The sequence below is a fragment of the Kogia breviceps genome, chromosome 3 (assembly GCF_026419965.1).
Source record: "Kogia breviceps isolate mKogBre1 chromosome 3, mKogBre1 haplotype 1, whole genome shotgun sequence".
NCBI classification, from domain to species: Eukaryota; Metazoa; Chordata; class Mammalia; order Artiodactyla; family Physeteridae; genus Kogia; species Kogia breviceps.
Window position 1 is genome coordinate 83,849,771 of NC_081312.1, and position 17,419 is coordinate 83,867,189.

A 17,419-nucleotide genomic window follows, 5' to 3' on the forward strand; every position below is an offset into this window, starting at 1 on the left:
TTTAGATTCCATATATTTGTGTTAGCATACGGTATTTGTTTTTCTCTTTCTGACTTACTTCACTCTGTATGACAGACTCTAGATCCATCCACCTCACTATAAATAACTCAATTTTGTTTCTTTTTATAGCTCAGTAATATTCCATTGTATATGTGCGCCATATTTTCTTTATCCGTTCATCTGTTGATGGACACTTAGGTTGCTACCATGTCCTGGCTATTGTAAATAGAGCTGCAATGAACACTGTGGTACATGACACTTTATGAATTATGGTTTTCTCCAGGTGTATGCCCTGTAGTGGGATTGCTGCGTCATATGGTAGTTGTAGTTTCAGTTTTTTAAGGAACCTCCATACTGTTCTCCATAGTGGTTGTATCAATTTACATTCCCACCAGCAGTGCAAGAGTGTTCCCTTTTCTCCACACCCTCTCCAACATTTATTGTTTGTAGATTTTTTGATGATGGCCATTCTGACCGGTGTGAGATGATATCTCATTGTAGTTTTGATTTGCATTTCTCTAATGATTAATGATGTTGAGCATTCTTTCATCTGTTTCTTGGCAATCTGTATACCTTCTTCGAAGAAATGACTATTTAGGTCTTCTGCCCATTTTTGGATTGAGTTGTTTGTTTTTTTGATATTGAGCTGCATGTGCTGCTTGTAAATTTTGGAAATTAATCCTTTGTCAGTTGCTTCATTTGCAAATATTTTCTCCCATTCTGAGGGTTGTGTTTTCATCTTGTTTATGGTTTCCTTTGCTGTGCAAAAGCTTTTAAGTTTCATTAGATTTGTTTATTTTCGTTTTTATTTCAATTTCTCTAGGAGATGGGTCAAAAAGGATCTTGCTGTGATTTATGTCATAGAGTGTTCTGCCTATGTTTTCCTCTAAGAGTTTTATAGTGTCTGGCCTTACATTTAGGTCCTTAATCCATTCTGAGGTTACTTTTGTGTATGATGTTAGTGAGTGTTCAAATTTCATTCTTTTACATGTAGCTGTTCAATTTTTCCAGCACCACTTACTGAAGACGCTGTCTTTTCTCCATTGTATATTCTTGTCTCCTTTATCAAAGATAAGGTGACCATATGTGCGTGGATTTATCTCTGGGCTTTCCATCCTGTTCCACTGATCTATATTTCTGTTTTTGTGCCAGTACCATACTGTCTTACTATAGCTTTGTAGTATAGTCTGAAGTCCGGAAGCTTGATTCCTCCAGCTCCGTTTTTCTTTCTCAAGATTGCTTTGGCTATTCGGGATCTTTTGTGTTTCCATACAAATTGTGAAATTTTTTGTTCTAGTTCCGTGAAAAATGCCAGTGGTAGTTTGATAGGGATTGCATTGAATCTATAGATTACTTTGGGTAGTCATTTTCACAGTGTTAATTCTTCCAATCCAAGAACATGGTATATCTCTCCATCTGTTTGTATCATCTTTAATTTCTTTTATCAGTGTATTATACTTTTCTGCATACAGGTCTTTTGTCTCCTTAGGTAGGTTTATTCCTTGGTATTTTATTCTTTTTGTTGCATTGGTAAATGGGAGTGTTTCCTTAATTTCTCTTTCAAATTTTTCATCATTAGTGTATAGGAATGCAAGAGATTTCTGTGCATTAATTTTGTATCCTGCTACTTTACCAAATTCATTGATTAGCTCTAGTAGTTTTCTGTTAGTATCTTTACGATTCTCTATGTATAGTATCATGTCACCTGCAAACAGTGACAGTTTTACTTCTTCTTTTCCAATTTGGATTCCTTTTATTTCTTTTTCTTCTCTGATTGCTGTGGCTAGAACTTCCAAAACTATGTTGAATAAGAGTGGTGAGTGTGGGCAACCTTGTCTTGTTCCTGATCTTAGTGGAAATGGTTTCAGTTTTTCACCATTGAGGACGATGTTGGCTGTGGGTTTGTCATATATGGCCTTTATTACGTTGAGGCAGGTTCCCTCTATGCCTACTTTCTGGGGAGTTTTTTATCATAAATGGGTACTGAATTTTGTCAAAAGCTTTTTCTGCATCTATTGAGATGATCATATGGTTTTTCTCCTTCAATTTGTTAATATGGTGTATCACACTGATTGATTTGCATATATTGAAGAATCCTTGCATTCCTGGGATATACCCCACTTGATCATGGTGTATGATCCTTTTAATGTGCTGTTGGTTTCTGTTTGCTAGTATTTTGTTGAGGATTTTTGCATCTATGTTCATCAGTGGTATTGGTCTGTAGTTTTGTTTCTTTGTGACATCTTTGTCTAGTTTTGGTATCAGGGTGATGGTGGCCTCATAGAAGGAGTTTGGGAGTGTTCCTCCCTCTGCTATATTTTGGAAGAGTTTGAGAAGGATGGGTGTTATCTCTTCTCTAAATGTTTGATATAATTTGCCTTTGAAGCCACTGACTCGTCTTTAAATGACCTACAATTCCCTGCATGCACTGAGCACTTGATTAATATTTGTGATATTGATTGCTGAAAAACAGAAATTTATATTCCATTTAAAAGACATTCTTTCTATGGGAGCATGGAGAAGAGCTACTAGTGAGTTAATGGTATGCAGAAAGGTTAAAAATAAAAATAACATGACTATGCATTATGAATATTTGTGGTTCAGCAATAGACTGGAGGCCATTTGTCAACTGAATAGATATGCAGGGTTTATTTGAGATACTTTCAGTGTATTATTCAAAGAGAATTCCAATCCAAAAATAATATCGGGGGATAGCTTCAACATGGCGGAGGAGTAAGAAATGGAGATCACCTTCCTCCCCAAAAATACATCAAAAATACATCTACATGTGGAACAGCTCCTACAGAACACCTACTGAATGCTGGCAGAAGACCTCAGACTTGCCAAAAGGCAAGAAACTCCCCATGTACCTGGGTAGGGCAAAAGAAAAAAGAAAAAACAGAGACAAAAGAATAGGGATGGGACCTGCACCTCTGGGAAGAGCTGTTAAGGAGGAAACGTTTTCGCACACTGGGAAGCCCCTTCACTGGAAGAGACGGGGGGTGGGGGGGAAGCCTCGGAGCCATGGAGGAGAGCGCAGCAACAGGGGTGCAGAGGGCGAAGTGTAGAGATTCTCACACAGAGGATCGCTGCTGACCAGCACTCACCAACCTGAGAGGCTTGTCTGCTCACCCGGTGGGGCAGATGGGGGCTGGGAGCTGAGGCTCAGGCTTTGGATGTCAGACCCCAGGGAGAGGACTGGGGTTGGCTGTGTGAACACAGCCTGAAGGGGGCTAGTGCGCCACAGCTAGCTGGGAGGGAGTCCGGGAAAATATCTGGAACTGCCTAAGAGGCAAGAGACCGTTGTATCAGGGTGCACGAGGAGAGGGGATTCAGAGCACTGCCTAAAAAAGCTCCAGAGACTGGCATAAGCCACGGCTATCAGCGAGGATGCCAGAGACGGGCATGAGACGCTGCAGCAGCCACCAAGAAGCCTGTGTGCAAGCACAGGTCACTATGCACACCTCCCCCTCCCAGAAGCCTGTGCAGCCCACCACTGCCAGAGTCCTGTGATCCAGGTACAACATCCCCAGGAGAACACACGGTACGCCTCAGGCTGTTGCAATGTCATGCTGGCCTCTGCTGCGGCAGGCTCACCCCACATTCGATACCCCTCCCTCCCACGCCCCCACCCCCGCCTGAGTGAGCCAGAGCCCCCTAATCAGCTGCTATTTTAACCCCGTCCAGTCTGGGCAGGGAACAGATGCCCTCAGGCGACCTACATGCAGAGGTGGGGTCAAATCCAAAGCTGAATCCCAAGAGCTGGGAGAACAAAGAAAAGAAAGGGAAATCTCTCCCAACACCCTCAGGAGCAGTGGATTAAATCTCCATAATCAAACTGATGTACCCTGCTTCTGTGGAATACCTGAAGAGACAACAAATCATCCCAAAACTGAGGCGTTGGACTTTGGGGGCAACTGTAGACTTGGGGTTGGCTTTCTGAATCTAATTTGTTTCTAGTTTTAGGTTTATCTTAGTTTAGTATTTACAGCTTACTATCACTGGTACATTAGTTTATTGATTTGGCTGCTCTCTTCCTTTTTTTTTTAATATATATATATTTTTCCTTTTTCTCCTTTTGTGAGTATGTATCTATATGTTTCTTTGTGTGATTTTGTCTGTATACCTTTGCCTTTACCATTTGTCCCAGGGTTCTGTCTGCCCGGTTTTGTTTGTTTGTTTGTTTGTTTTACTATAGTTTTTAGCGCTTGTAATCATTGGTGGATTTGTTTCTTGGTTTGGTTGCTCTCTCTTCTTTTTAAATTACTTTTTTTTTTTTTTTTTAATAATTATTTATTTTTTTATTTAATAACTTTATTTTATTTTTTTCTCTTTATTTCTTTCTTTCTTTTTCTCCCTTTTCTGAGCTGTGTGGCTGACACATTCTGGTGCTCCAGCCGGGTGTCAGGCCTGAGCCTCTGAGGTGGAGGAGCCAAGTTCAGGACATTGGTCCACCAGAGACCTCCCAGCTCCACGTAATATCAAACGGCAAAAGCATTCTCAGAGATCTCCATCTCAATGCTAAGACCCGCTCCTCTCAACGACCAGCAAGCTACAGTGCTGGATGCCCTACATCAAACAACTAGCAAGACAGGAACACAACCCCACCCATTAGCAGAGAGGCTACCTAAAATCATACTAAGTTCACAGACACCTCAAAACACACCACCAGACACGGTCCTGCCCACCAGAAAAACAAGATCCAGCCTCATCTGCCAGAACACAGGCACAAGTACCCACCACCAGGAAGCCTACACAACCCACTGAACCAACCTTACCCACTGGGTGCAGACACCAAAAACAACGGGAACTACAAACCTGCAGCCTGAGAAAAGGAGACCCCAAACACAGTAAGTTAAGCAAAAGGAGAAGACAGAGAAATACGCAGCAGATGACAGAGCAAAATAAAAACCCACCAGACCAAACAAATGAAGAAGAAATAGGCAGTCTACCTGAAAAAGAATTCAGAGTAATGACAGTAAACATGATCCAAAATCTTGGAAATAGAATGGAGAAAATACAAGAAATGTTTAACAAGGATCTAGAAGAACTAAACAGCAAACAAACAATGATGAACAACACAATAAATGAAATTTAAAATTCTCTAGAAGAGATCAATAGCAGAATAACTGAGGCAGAAGAACGGATAAGTGACCTGGAAGATAAAATACTGAAAATAACTACCACAGAGCAGAATAAAGAAAAAGGAATGAAAAGAATTGAGGACAGTCTTCGAGACCTCTGGGACAATATTAAACACACTGACATTCGAATTATAGGGGTCCCAGAAGAAGAAGAGGAAAAAAAAGGGACTGAGAAAATATTTGAAGAGATTATAGTTGAAAACTTCCCTATTATGGGAAAGGAAATAGTCAATCAAGTCCAGGAAGTGCAGACCATCCCATTCAGGATAAATTCAAGGAGAAACATGCCAAGACACATAGTAATCAAATGATCAAAAATTAAACACAAAGAAAAAATATTAAAAGGAGCAAGGGAAAAATAACACATAACATACAATGGAATCCCCAAAAGATTAACAGCTGATCTGTCAGCAGAAACTCTGCAACCAGAAGGGAGTGGCAGGACATATTTAAAGTGATGAAAGAGAAAAACCTACAGCCAAGATTACTCTACCCAGCAAAGATCTCGTTCAGATTTGATAGAGAAATTAAAACATTTACAGACAAGCAAAAGCTAAGAGAATTCAGCACCACCAAATCAGCTTTACAACAAACGCTAAAGGAACTTCTCTAGGCAGGAAACACAAGAGAAGGAAAAGACCTACAATAACAAACCCAAAACAATTAAGAAAATGGTAATAGGAAAATACATATCAATAATTACCTTAAATGTAAATGGATTAAATGCTCCAGCCAATAGACATAGACAGGCTGAATGAATACAAAAACATAACCCATATATATGCTCTTTACAAGAGACCCACTTCAGACCTAGGGACACATAAAGACTAAAAGTGAGGGGATGGAAAAAGATATTTCATGCAAATGGAAATCAAAAGAAAGCTGGAGTAGCAATTCTCATATCACACAAAATAGATGTTAAAACAAAGACCATTAAAGAGACAAAGAAGGACACTACATAATGATCAAGGGATCAATCCAAGAAAAAGATATAACAATTGTAAATATTTATACACCCAACATAGGAGCACCTCAATACATAAGGCAAATACTAACAGCCATAAAAGAGGAAATAGACAAAACACAATCATGGTAGGGGACTTTAACACCCCACTTTCACCAATGGACAGATCATCAAAAATGAAAATAAATAAGGAAACACAAGTTTTAAATGATACATTAAACAAGATGGACTTAATTGATATTTATAGGACATTCCATCCAAAAACAACAGAATACACTTTCTTCTCAAGCGCTCATGCAACATTCTCCAGGATAGATCATATCTTGGGTCACAAGTCAAGCCTTGGTAAATTTAAGAAAATTGAAATCGTATCAAGTATCTTTTCTGACCACAATACTATGCGACTAGATATCAATTACAGGAAAAAATCTGTAAAAAATACAAACACATGGAGGATAAACAATACACTATTTAATAACCAAGAGATCACTGAAGAAATCAAAGAGGAAATCAAAAGATACCTAGAAACAAATGACAATGAAAACACGATAACCCAAAACCTATGGGATGCAGCAAAAGCAGTTCTAAGAGGGAAGTTTACAGCAATACAATCCTACCTCAAGAAAAAAGAAACATGTCAAATAAACAACCTAACCTTACACCTAAAGCAATTAGAGAAAGAAGAACAAAAAAAACCCAAAGTTAGAAGGAAAGAAATCATAAAGATCAGATCAGAAATAAATGAAAAAGGAATGAAGAAAACGATAGCAACGATCAATAAAACTAAAAGCTGGTTCTTTGAGAAGATAAACAAAACTGATAAACCGCCAGACTCCTCAAGAGAAAAAGGGAGAAGACTCAAATCAACAGAATTAGAAATGAAAACGGGGAAGTAACAACTGACACTGCAGAAATATAAAGGATCATGAGAGATTACTACAAGCAACTCTATGCCAATAAAATGGACAACCTGGAAGAAATGGACAAATTCTTAGAAATGCACAACCTTCCGAGACTGAACCAGAAAGAAATAGAAATTATGAACAGACCAATCACAAGCACTGAAATTGAAACTGTGATTAAAATCTTCCAACAAACAAAGCCCAGGACCAGATGGTTTCACAGGAGAATTCTATCAAACATTTAGAGAAGAGCTAACACCTATGTTTCTCAAACTCTTCCAAAATATAGCAGAGGGAGGAACACTCCCAAACTCCTTCTATGAGGCCACCATCACCCTGATACCAAAACTAGACAAAGATGTCACAAAAAAAGAAAACTACAGACCAATACCACTGATGAACATAGATGCAAAAATCCTCAACAAAATACTAGCAAACAGAATCCAACAGCACATTAAAAGGATCATACACCATGATATCAAGTGGGGTTTATCCCAGGAATGCAAGGATTCTTCAATATACATAAATCCATCAGTGTGATACATCATATTAACAAATTAAAGGAGAAAAACCATATGATCATCTCAATAGATTCAGAGAAAGGTTTTGACAAAATTCAACACCCATTTATGATAAAAACCCTGCAGAAAGTAGGCATAGGGGGAACTTACCTCAACATAATAAAGGCCATATATTACAAACCCACAGCCAACATCGTCCTCAATGGTGAAAAACTGAAACCACTTCCACTAAAATCAGGAACAAGACAAGGTTGTCCACTCTCACCATTATTATTCAACATAGTTTTGGAAGTCTTAGCCACATCAATCAGAGAAGAAAAAGAAATAAAAGGAATCCAAATCAGAAAAGAAGAAGTAAAACTGTCACTATTTGCTGATGACGTGATACTATACATAGAGAATTGTAAAATTGCTACCAGAAAACTACTAGAGCTAATCAATGAATTTGGTAGAGTAGCAGGATACAAAATTAATGCACAGAAATCTCTTGTATTCCGATACACTAATGATGAAAAATCTGAAAGTGATTTTTCAGATCACTTTTGAAACCATTTCTTGCAATAGTTTCAAAAATCTGAAACCATTGCAACAAAAAAGAATAAAATACCTAGGAATAAACTTACCTAAGGAGACAAAAGACCTGTATGCAGAAAATTATAAGACACTGATAAAAGAGAGATGATACAAATAGATGGAGAGATATACCATGTTCTTGGATTGGAAGAATCAACATTGTGAAAATGACTATACTACTCAAAGCAATCTACAGATTCAATGCAATCCCTATCAAACTACCAATGGCATTTTTCACAGAACTAGAACAAAAAATTTCACAATTTGTATGGAAACACGAAAGACCTCGAATAGCCAAAGCAATGTTGAGAAAGAAAAACAGAGCTGGAGGAATCAGGCTTCCAGACTTCAGACTGTACTACAAAGCTACAGTAATCAAGACAGTATGGTACTGGCACAAAAACAGACACACACATATGGTCACCTTATCTTTGATACAGAAGGCAAGAATATACAATGAAGGAAAGACAGCCTCTTCGATAAGTGGTGCTGGGAAAGCTGGACAGCTACATGTAAAAGAATGAAATTAGAACACTCGCTAACATCATACACAAAAGTAACCTCAGAATGGATTAAGGACCTAAACGTAAGGCCAGACACTATAAAACTCTTAGAGGAAAACACAGGCATGTGTTTTCCTATGACATAAATCACAGCAAGATCCTTTTAGACTCACCTCCTAGAGAAATGGAAATAAAAACAAAAATAAACAAATGGACCTAATGAAACATAAAAGCTTTTGCACAACAAAGGAAACCATAAACAAGATGAAAAAACAACCCTCAGACTGGGAGAAAATATTTCCAATGGAGCAACTGACAAAGATAACCTCCAAAATTTACAAGCAGCACATTCAGCTCAATATCAAAAAAAAACAAAAAACCCAATCCAAAAATGGGCAGAAGACCTAAACAGACATTTCTCCAAAGAGGACATACAGATGGCCAACAAACACATGAAAGAATGTTGAACATCATTAATCATTAGATAAATGCAAATCAAAACTTCAATGAGATATCAGCTCACACCAGTCAGAATGGCCATCATCAAAAAATCTACAAACAATAAATGCTGGAGAGGGTGTGGAGAAAAGGGAACCCTCTTGCACTGTTGGTGCAAATGTAAATTGATACACCCGCTATGGAGAACATATGGAGGTTCCTTAAAAAACTAAAAATAGAACTACCATACAACCCAGCAATCCCACTACAGGGCATATACCTGGAGAAAACCATAATTCAAAAAGAATCATGTACCACAATGTTCATTGCCACTCTATTTACAATAGCCAGGACATGGAAGCAATGTAAGTGTTCATCGACAGATGAATGGATAAAGAAGATGTGGCACATATACACAATGGAATGTTATTCAGCCATAAAAAGAAATGAAATTGAATTATTTGTAGTGAGGTGGGTGGATCTAGAGTCTGTCATACAGAGTGAAGTAAGTCAGAAAGACAAAAACAAATACTGTATGCTAACACAAATATATGGAATCTAAAGAAAAATGGTTCTGAAGAACCTAGGGGCAGGACAGGAATAAAGACGCAGATGTAGAGAATGGACTTGAGGACACGGGAAGGGCGAAGGGTAAGCTGGGATGAAGTGAGAGAGTGGCATGGACATATATACACTACCAAATGTAAAACAGATAGCTAGTGGGAAGCAGCCACATAGCACAGGGAGTTCAGCTCGGTACTCTTTCTCCACCTAGGAAGGTGAGAGGGAGATGCAAGAGGGAGGAGATATGGGAATATATGTTTATGTATAGCTGATTCACTTTGTTATACAGCAGAAACTAACACACCATTGTAAAGCAATTATACTCCAATAAAGATGTTTAAAAAAGTAATATCCGTAAAATAATTTGCCATGTTCTCATTTTTGGCTTGAAAATTCAATGTGCAATGCTGGTTTTAGTTAGAAATGAGGAAATGCCAACAGGAAATTGAATGAATCCTCAAAATATACTCTTTTCTGCTTACAAGAAGCACTAATTATTTCTTTTCAACAACTATGATGTTACATTTCTGTTTCTGCAGCCAGTGAGAGTCCCAAAATGCAGTTTTCTCTTTTCTCTAAATATACTGTTTCACACAAAAATATATAATATCTGTATGTAACAACTAAGTAATGTACTGGTTTTCCCTTTTTATTTTTTAAGTATTTTATTTAAACCATAAATGTGAACTCTGAAAATGTGACGGAGATGACAATGACCACAGTCATACTTTATCTGAAGTCCTAATGGCTAAACAAATCTCTAAGTTCTCAGTCTCTCTTTCAGGAATAACATTTGATGGTCACAAAAAAGACATTTTCTATCTTTAGGACCATTATCCAGCTTTGAGATCTCAGTGACCCTTGATATCTAACAACAATAACAACAACAACAAAAAAAATCAGCTGTAACACAAAAAGAACAAAGAATATCCCTGAACAATTTTACTACCCCATCCTGGCTTCCTCCTTTTGGGAAATGGCACCCAGTAACATAAATAAACTAGCAGCATACCTGTTGATGTGTCAAAGTCCTGAGGTATATTTGGGTAGGGACAGAGATTCCAAGTCTCTGTCTTCCAAGAACTCTGATCCCAATCCAGAAAACAGTGGTTCCCACTACCACCATATTGCTGTGTAAAGGGCTCAGAGGCAGCTGTGCCTGGCCCTTAGGAACATAATTTAAGGAAGGTGCGATGGCTCCGTAAGTTTCCATCACAACCAAACTTTCTTTGGAACATCTTAACACTGCTCTTTTCCTCTGAAGTAGCTTCAACTGACCCAAAGCCAGATTCCTAATCTTCAATTGACAGGTTGGAGAAAAGACTGACTATAAAGCAGAATTATTACCTATAGATTACTGATATTATTTAAATCTTCTTAAAAACCAGGAAAATCACATGCATCTAATATTGTACAGAAAATGATTTGGTGATATGTTTACAAAACTGGTAGAGGGTTAGTGGAATAACAAAAGACCAGGCATTTTCTCTTCAGGCAAAAACTACCACCCAACCCCAAACTAGATCCCACGAAGTACTGAAATATAAGGGGGAGAAAGGAATTTTATTGCTCCAAAGCTGTGGTTACCCTTCCATTTTTCTTCACCCTCTGTTAGCTTTGTAAAAGTATATTTGAGGGAACTATCAAGAAAAGAAACATACTCATTTCAAAATTCTCACAGGAGAAAAGTTATCAACAGAGTGAGCTTCACTGTTTGCTGGTAAATCAAAGGAGCTAGAAGAATGTGTCAGAGTAAGGGACAGGTGACTGCCACTGCTAACACCTAGAACCAAAGGAACAAAAGGAAGTAAAGCTCTCAAAGGACTAAGGAGTGCTGTATCTATTCTCTTCCCTCTCCTCTCTCCTGGTCATGATCAAGAATTAGCTTATATCATAAAGATATAACAGTATTAAAATAAATATTTCACCCCATCTCAGCAAATTACGAACTGAAAAAAAAATGAATAGAAAGTGGAAACTGACGAAGGAAAATAGACACTGTTGTAGAAATCACTATCACTGCAGTTGCAGTCACAGAAAAGGCAACTGGGAAGAAACCTCTTTAGTTAACAAGCAGATTGTCATATTATGTGAACTAGCTTTAGCACACATAAACCTGAACAGCCTATGAGCTCTAGAGTTAAACATACCTCATCATTCTCATGTTCAGGTCTTGGAGAAGAGCTGGAAATTGTTGGGTAAACGGCAGAAAATTCTTGGAGTTTTGTATCAATTTTAGCAAGCTGCTCATGCTGTGTGACTGCAGGTGTGTATCCTTCTCCTGGGACCAGCCAGCCAGACTGATCTCCCTAAAAGGAAACAAGGATCACCAGGTCATTCTTATGCTACATTTTTTTTTCCAAAATATACCTTTCAGACTGCTACATCAGTGCTCCTCACAAAAACAAATAAAAAACAAAACAAAACAAATATTTTAAAAACAGAATTAACTTGGGATAGTGCAAGAAAAAAAATTAAATAGTTTAAGGTTTCATCATCTGCCAACTCTGCATAAAGTATCTGCTTACATTTTGTGGGCGTTCTACCCTACGGAATAACTCTCTTAGCCTCACAGTCTGGGTCTCATAACATTCTCATTTCTCCACTCTGAAAAAAGTGGTTTGTGACATGTTGAATAAGGAAATCATGTTTACCCTATAACGGACATGTTATTTTCAAAATTTGTCCCTGAAAAGTAACATAGACTCAGTTGTTTGGGTTTCATGATCATAACTGGTCATCTAGGGACTTCCCTGGTAGTCCTGTGGCTAAGACTCCACACTCCCAATGCAGGGGGCCCAGGCTCGATCTCTGGTCAGGGAGCTAGATCCCACACGCCGCACCTAAAGATCCTGCGTGCCACAACTTAGATCCTATGCAGCCGAATAAATAAATATTTGAAAAAAAAAAAACTGTTCATCTAACTCGTTATTGAACTAACATTAGTTTCTTAATGGGTTAAAAGCCATTCATAACATTCATTCAAAAACCTTGTACTGAGTGCCTCCTATGGGGAGGCATTACACTGGGCACTGGTGATTCAATAAGAATCTCACACGTTCCTGCCCTCAGGAGTTCTCAGTCTCTTGACAGCAAAGATTTTAACAAGGTGTGAAAAGTGCTGGTAAACCCAGGGTTCCATGGAGAACAGGGAGGGTCAACTAACCTCTGTTAACAGGAAGGAGCAAGGAGAAAACGTGTTTGGAGAATGCTTCCTAAAGGAAATAATCTTAGTAGCTTCTTAGAGAAACAACACAATCGGCTGTGCGCTTTAAAACTGGAGCAGGTGAGGGTGAGACTGGAGGCAGAAAATCCAGTTAAGAAGCAAAAGCCGTAACCTACAAGAAAAGTGATGAGCACCTGAACTCGGAATGTTTCCTGGGAATGAAGCACACAGGACCAATTCCAGAGATACTTAGGAAGCAGAGTTTACAGAATCTGGAGACAATTTGATGGAAGAATAAAGCGAGGAGTAAGGATCAAGTATAAAAATCAAATGCCTGATTTTATCAGCTAGGGGGATGGTGGTCATAAGGACCAAACTAGGGAACACCAGAGACGTGGTAGGTTTGAGGAGGAAAATGATGATGATGAATTCTGTTTGGGACCTTCTGATACTCACAGATGTCCCTAGGATATCCACAGATTATGTTAGGTAGTTAGATATGTTTGTCTGAAGTTCAAGATAGAGACCTGGATTGGAAATAAGTATTTTGGACTCACCCATAATTCTATAATGGTTCAAACCCTTAGACCATGGGAATGGGTGAGGTCACAAAGGGAAGCATGTAGCACAAGGACAGAAGAATCATGAAGAACACTAAGAATAAAGGGGCAGATGGAGGGCAACACACACTTTGGTTTCATGACTCTAATACCAGGGATCAAACCTTGAGTGGTAACCAGAAGAAGTACATGCAAAAACGTATGCAGAAAGACTTACACTGTCTCTTCCTGGCCCCAGCATCCAATCTCCCTTTCTGCTTCAGTGAAACCAAATACTGCATGAGTCTCTCTAGGTAACAGGTACCTACCAGACACTCCTTCTCCCTACCCACTGGCATCAAGAAGACAAGCAAATGACCTAGATTCAGCCAATCAGGAGGGAAAACCCTGGACTTTGACTCTTGAGGGAGAGGGAGAGGGGGAGGGGGAGGGGGAAGGGGACGGGGAGGGGGAGAGAGAGATTCAAAGATGCAGGGAAAGTGGGGAAGTGATTAATGGCGACAGAGTAGCAGTGAGGATCCAGTGTTGATAGCAGTGAAGGTAGCAGCAGTGATCATTATCGGGGGTGTCTGGTGGCCTCGGTGCAGCCCCGAACCAGACTGATTCTCAGGAGTTTCTAGGGCCATTTTTCTGCCTACCTTGATATCTGCCTGGTTTACAAGCCCAGTCCTCCAAACTTCCCACTGTGTCTGTGAGCTACTCAAGTCTTCCAATAAATTCGTTTTCTGTTTTTTTAACCAAAATCTGCCTCTGTTTCTTGCAACCTAGAACCCTGACTAAAATGTTTTTTGCCATGTTACTTACAAAAAAGAGTAACTGCAAAAAGCCCAAATGTCTGAAAATAGGGAGAAAGTGAGACTATACTATATCCATATAAGGATATGATACAGTAATAAACATTTTAAATATACTTGCAAGTTGGCATATGAACGTTATACATAATTATTTTTAAAAATACCTAACTACTCATAAATAAGAAACTCCGATTAACTTTTCCTAAATAAAAGTGATATAAATACTGTATGACCTAAAAGAGAAAAATAGAATCAGAGGAAAAAAAGAAAAAACTATGGAATCAATGACTAAATATTGGTTAATAAATTTTAAATTCTTGTTTGAATGGAATTCTTTTTTAATGACACTGGAGGTAAAAGAACATGGCAGATTAAATTCAAGAGAAATTTAAATGTTTCATGCTTTATGCTGTTACAGAAGGAAATTATGTGTAACATGTAGTAGATGGTACATCTGTTTCTGTCTAGACTTGCAATGTGTAGGAGCCTTTTCTCCCTAAGACAGAACCCAGGAAACGCTCTGCACCACCCTGCTTTACAGCTAGGGTTCACACCAGTAATGAGGGTCCTCAATCAGACTCACCCATTCAATATTGATTTAGACGTGAGTAATTTAAGATCTGATGCAAAATCCATTTTGTTGGGAAGGGTGACAGTAGAGGCTTCCAGCGTTGGGGAGAGCCATTAGCTGCAAGTGTGAGTTCCCTACCTAGGAGGAAATCTTTAAAAAATTCTACCTATCCTAGAGAAATTTAAGAGAATATTACATCCATACAGTCAAACATACCACTGTAAGGAACAACCAGTGGGCATGAGTTCTGTGGAATTCAAACATAATTATCATGTTAGTTATCCTCTTTACATTGGATCTGTCAGAGACGAAGTGGCGGGACACTCCTTAAAGAAATGGGCACACAGACGCTTGAAAGACTACAGCAAATGTGAAGCGTGGCAAGAAGTTTCATACAGTTTGAGAAAACAGTAGATTGGTCCCTTCCTCAAAGTGTTCCTAAGTGCTTCTTGCCACATTCACACCTTCCTCCACTAAATCTCTATTCCAACATGTGCCACCACCTATATGGTTTCATAGAATCTCCGTATAAAATGTCTATCTCCCACATCAGGTAATAAGAAAGGACATTTTCTCCTCAGAGGACTTACAGAAAGAACTCTCAGCAAATATTAGTTTAAAAACAATAGTAACTGTAAAAATAACAACAATCTCAAAAGAGGGCTGCACAGCTAAGTAGCAGAATAGAGATGTTTGAAACTCAACTAGGAAAACCATAAAATGAACTTATATGAGCAAAATGACAAAAAAGATAAAGATTATGAGAAAAATATTTTAAGACCTGGAGGAGAGATCCAGGAGATTCTATACCCATCTATGGGCTGGTACATTGACTGACCTAGTCCCCTTGTCCAATCTCCTCCTTTCTTGCCTTCCTCTGCTACAAAAAAGAGAAAATGAAATACTTGAATCCCCAGTCTCGCTTGCAGAGCTGTATGAAACAAATGACTACGTGACAGCTTGGCCACTGAGATGCAGGTGGAAGTCGTGGGGACACCACATCTTCCCAAAGGAAAAGGCAAAACTTCAGAGGAGTCTCTTTTCTCCTTCCCCTTCCCCCTTTCTTTCTGCCTGGAAAATTAACACATTACATACAGATATAGCAGCAATCTTGCACACCTAAAAACAAAACCACACTACAAACATGGGTCAAGAAGATCAAAAGACATTAGCTACTTATACCTGGATTTCTTGTTACTGAAAAAAATAAATAAACTAGCTGAAGTCACTGTTTATAAAGTTTTCTGTTACCTGAAGTCAATCCCATTCCCAACTGATATCCCACTTTATAGGAAGCCCACAAGGAAAGAAAAAGAGATGACAGAAGGGAAGAAATAAGATAATTTTCTGCACAGAAAAAAGACTTGAACCTTCATATAAAAAGGGCCTACCTACAAGGTACCATGCAGGAACAAAAATGTTTTTAAAGACACACATAAAATACGTTCTGATAAAATCTGTGAACTCAAAAATAAAGAGAAAATCCTAGATGCTTCCAGAAAAAAAGGATTTTACATCTAGGATTTAGCTACCACCATTTGAAGCTATCATTCAAATGAGGGAAAAATAAATTTTTGAATAGGCAAACACTCAAAAAATTATCTACACATCACCATTATTTCAGGGAAATATTTTTTAATTCCAGAAGAATAACTCAGGAAATACGATTTGTACAAATAAACAATTAGTTGAGCTTAAATACACAGGTAATGACGTGATTTAAAAATTTGGCTACTATTAAGAAAGATTCCTAAAATATAAGAAGCATACTGTTTTTAAAAGGAAAAACTTCTGGGCTTCCCTGGTGGTGCAGTGGTTAGGAATCTGCCTGACAATGCAAGGGACACAGGTTCGAGCCCTGGCCCAGGAGGATCCCACATGCCACAGAGCAACTAAGCCCGTGCACCACAGCTGCTGAGCCTGAGCTCTAGAGCCCACGAGCCACAACTACTGAAGTCCGTGCACCTAGAACCCATGCTCCGCAACAAGAGAAGCCACCGCAATGAGAAGCCCATGCACCGCAACGAAGAGTAGTCCCCGCTCACCACAGCTACAAAAAGCCCGCGCACAACAACGAAGACACAACACAGCCATAAATAAATAAATTTATTTATTTATTACATAAAGGGGAAAACTTCTAACATCCTGGAACTAAAATTCCAGGTGATTTCAATACATTCTGGAGGAGAGGAAAGGGGAGAAGAGGGAAATAAAAGCATACCAAAGATCCTGTCCCGTTAAGATATAAGATTTTAGAGACTAATTAATTACTGAAGGACCTCCAGAGAGGAATGCAGCCCCCTGCCAACACTGATCCTAGGCCAGTGAGACCACTTTAGATTTCTCTCCAGAACTAGGGGGAAACTGAGGTGAAGAGAAATAACTTCCCAAGGTGACAGAACTGAGAAATGATGGATCCTGCATTCTAGCCTGGGTGACAACAGACTACCAAAGCCAGCACACACAACCACTCTCCGCTACCACCTGCAGTGTCTGGAGACTCCATTTCTACAGACCACAGTGTCAGCTGTGAATACATAACCTGGAAGAATATATACCAGTACAACACTGGCCTTTCCTGGAGTGGGAATGATGGAGAACTGTTATTTTTTTTCTTTGTATCTGAATTTCTAGCTTCTCTTGACAAACCGGAGGATCCAGGCAGCCCTGAGTGGGATTTCCACGCAGCAGCAGCCACGGACCGGCACGCTCTCCCCCA

General features: G+C 39.0%; 1 protein-coding gene across 7 annotated transcripts in view; it reads right to left on the bottom strand.

The window, feature by feature from the left end:
• The window catches only part of LOC131752238 (G-protein coupled receptor 176), a 319,400-nt gene that overhangs the window by 138,864 nt on the left and 163,117 nt on the right, over positions 1-17,419 (bottom strand). For all 7 annotated transcript variants that reach the window (XM_067028947.1, XM_059056415.2, XM_067028944.1 and 4 more), the window contains one exon: positions 11,760-11,918. In XM_067028947.1, the coding sequence (XP_066885048.1) occupies positions 11,760-11,918 (159 nt within the window). The remainder of the gene's footprint in view (positions 1-11,759; positions 11,919-17,419) is intronic.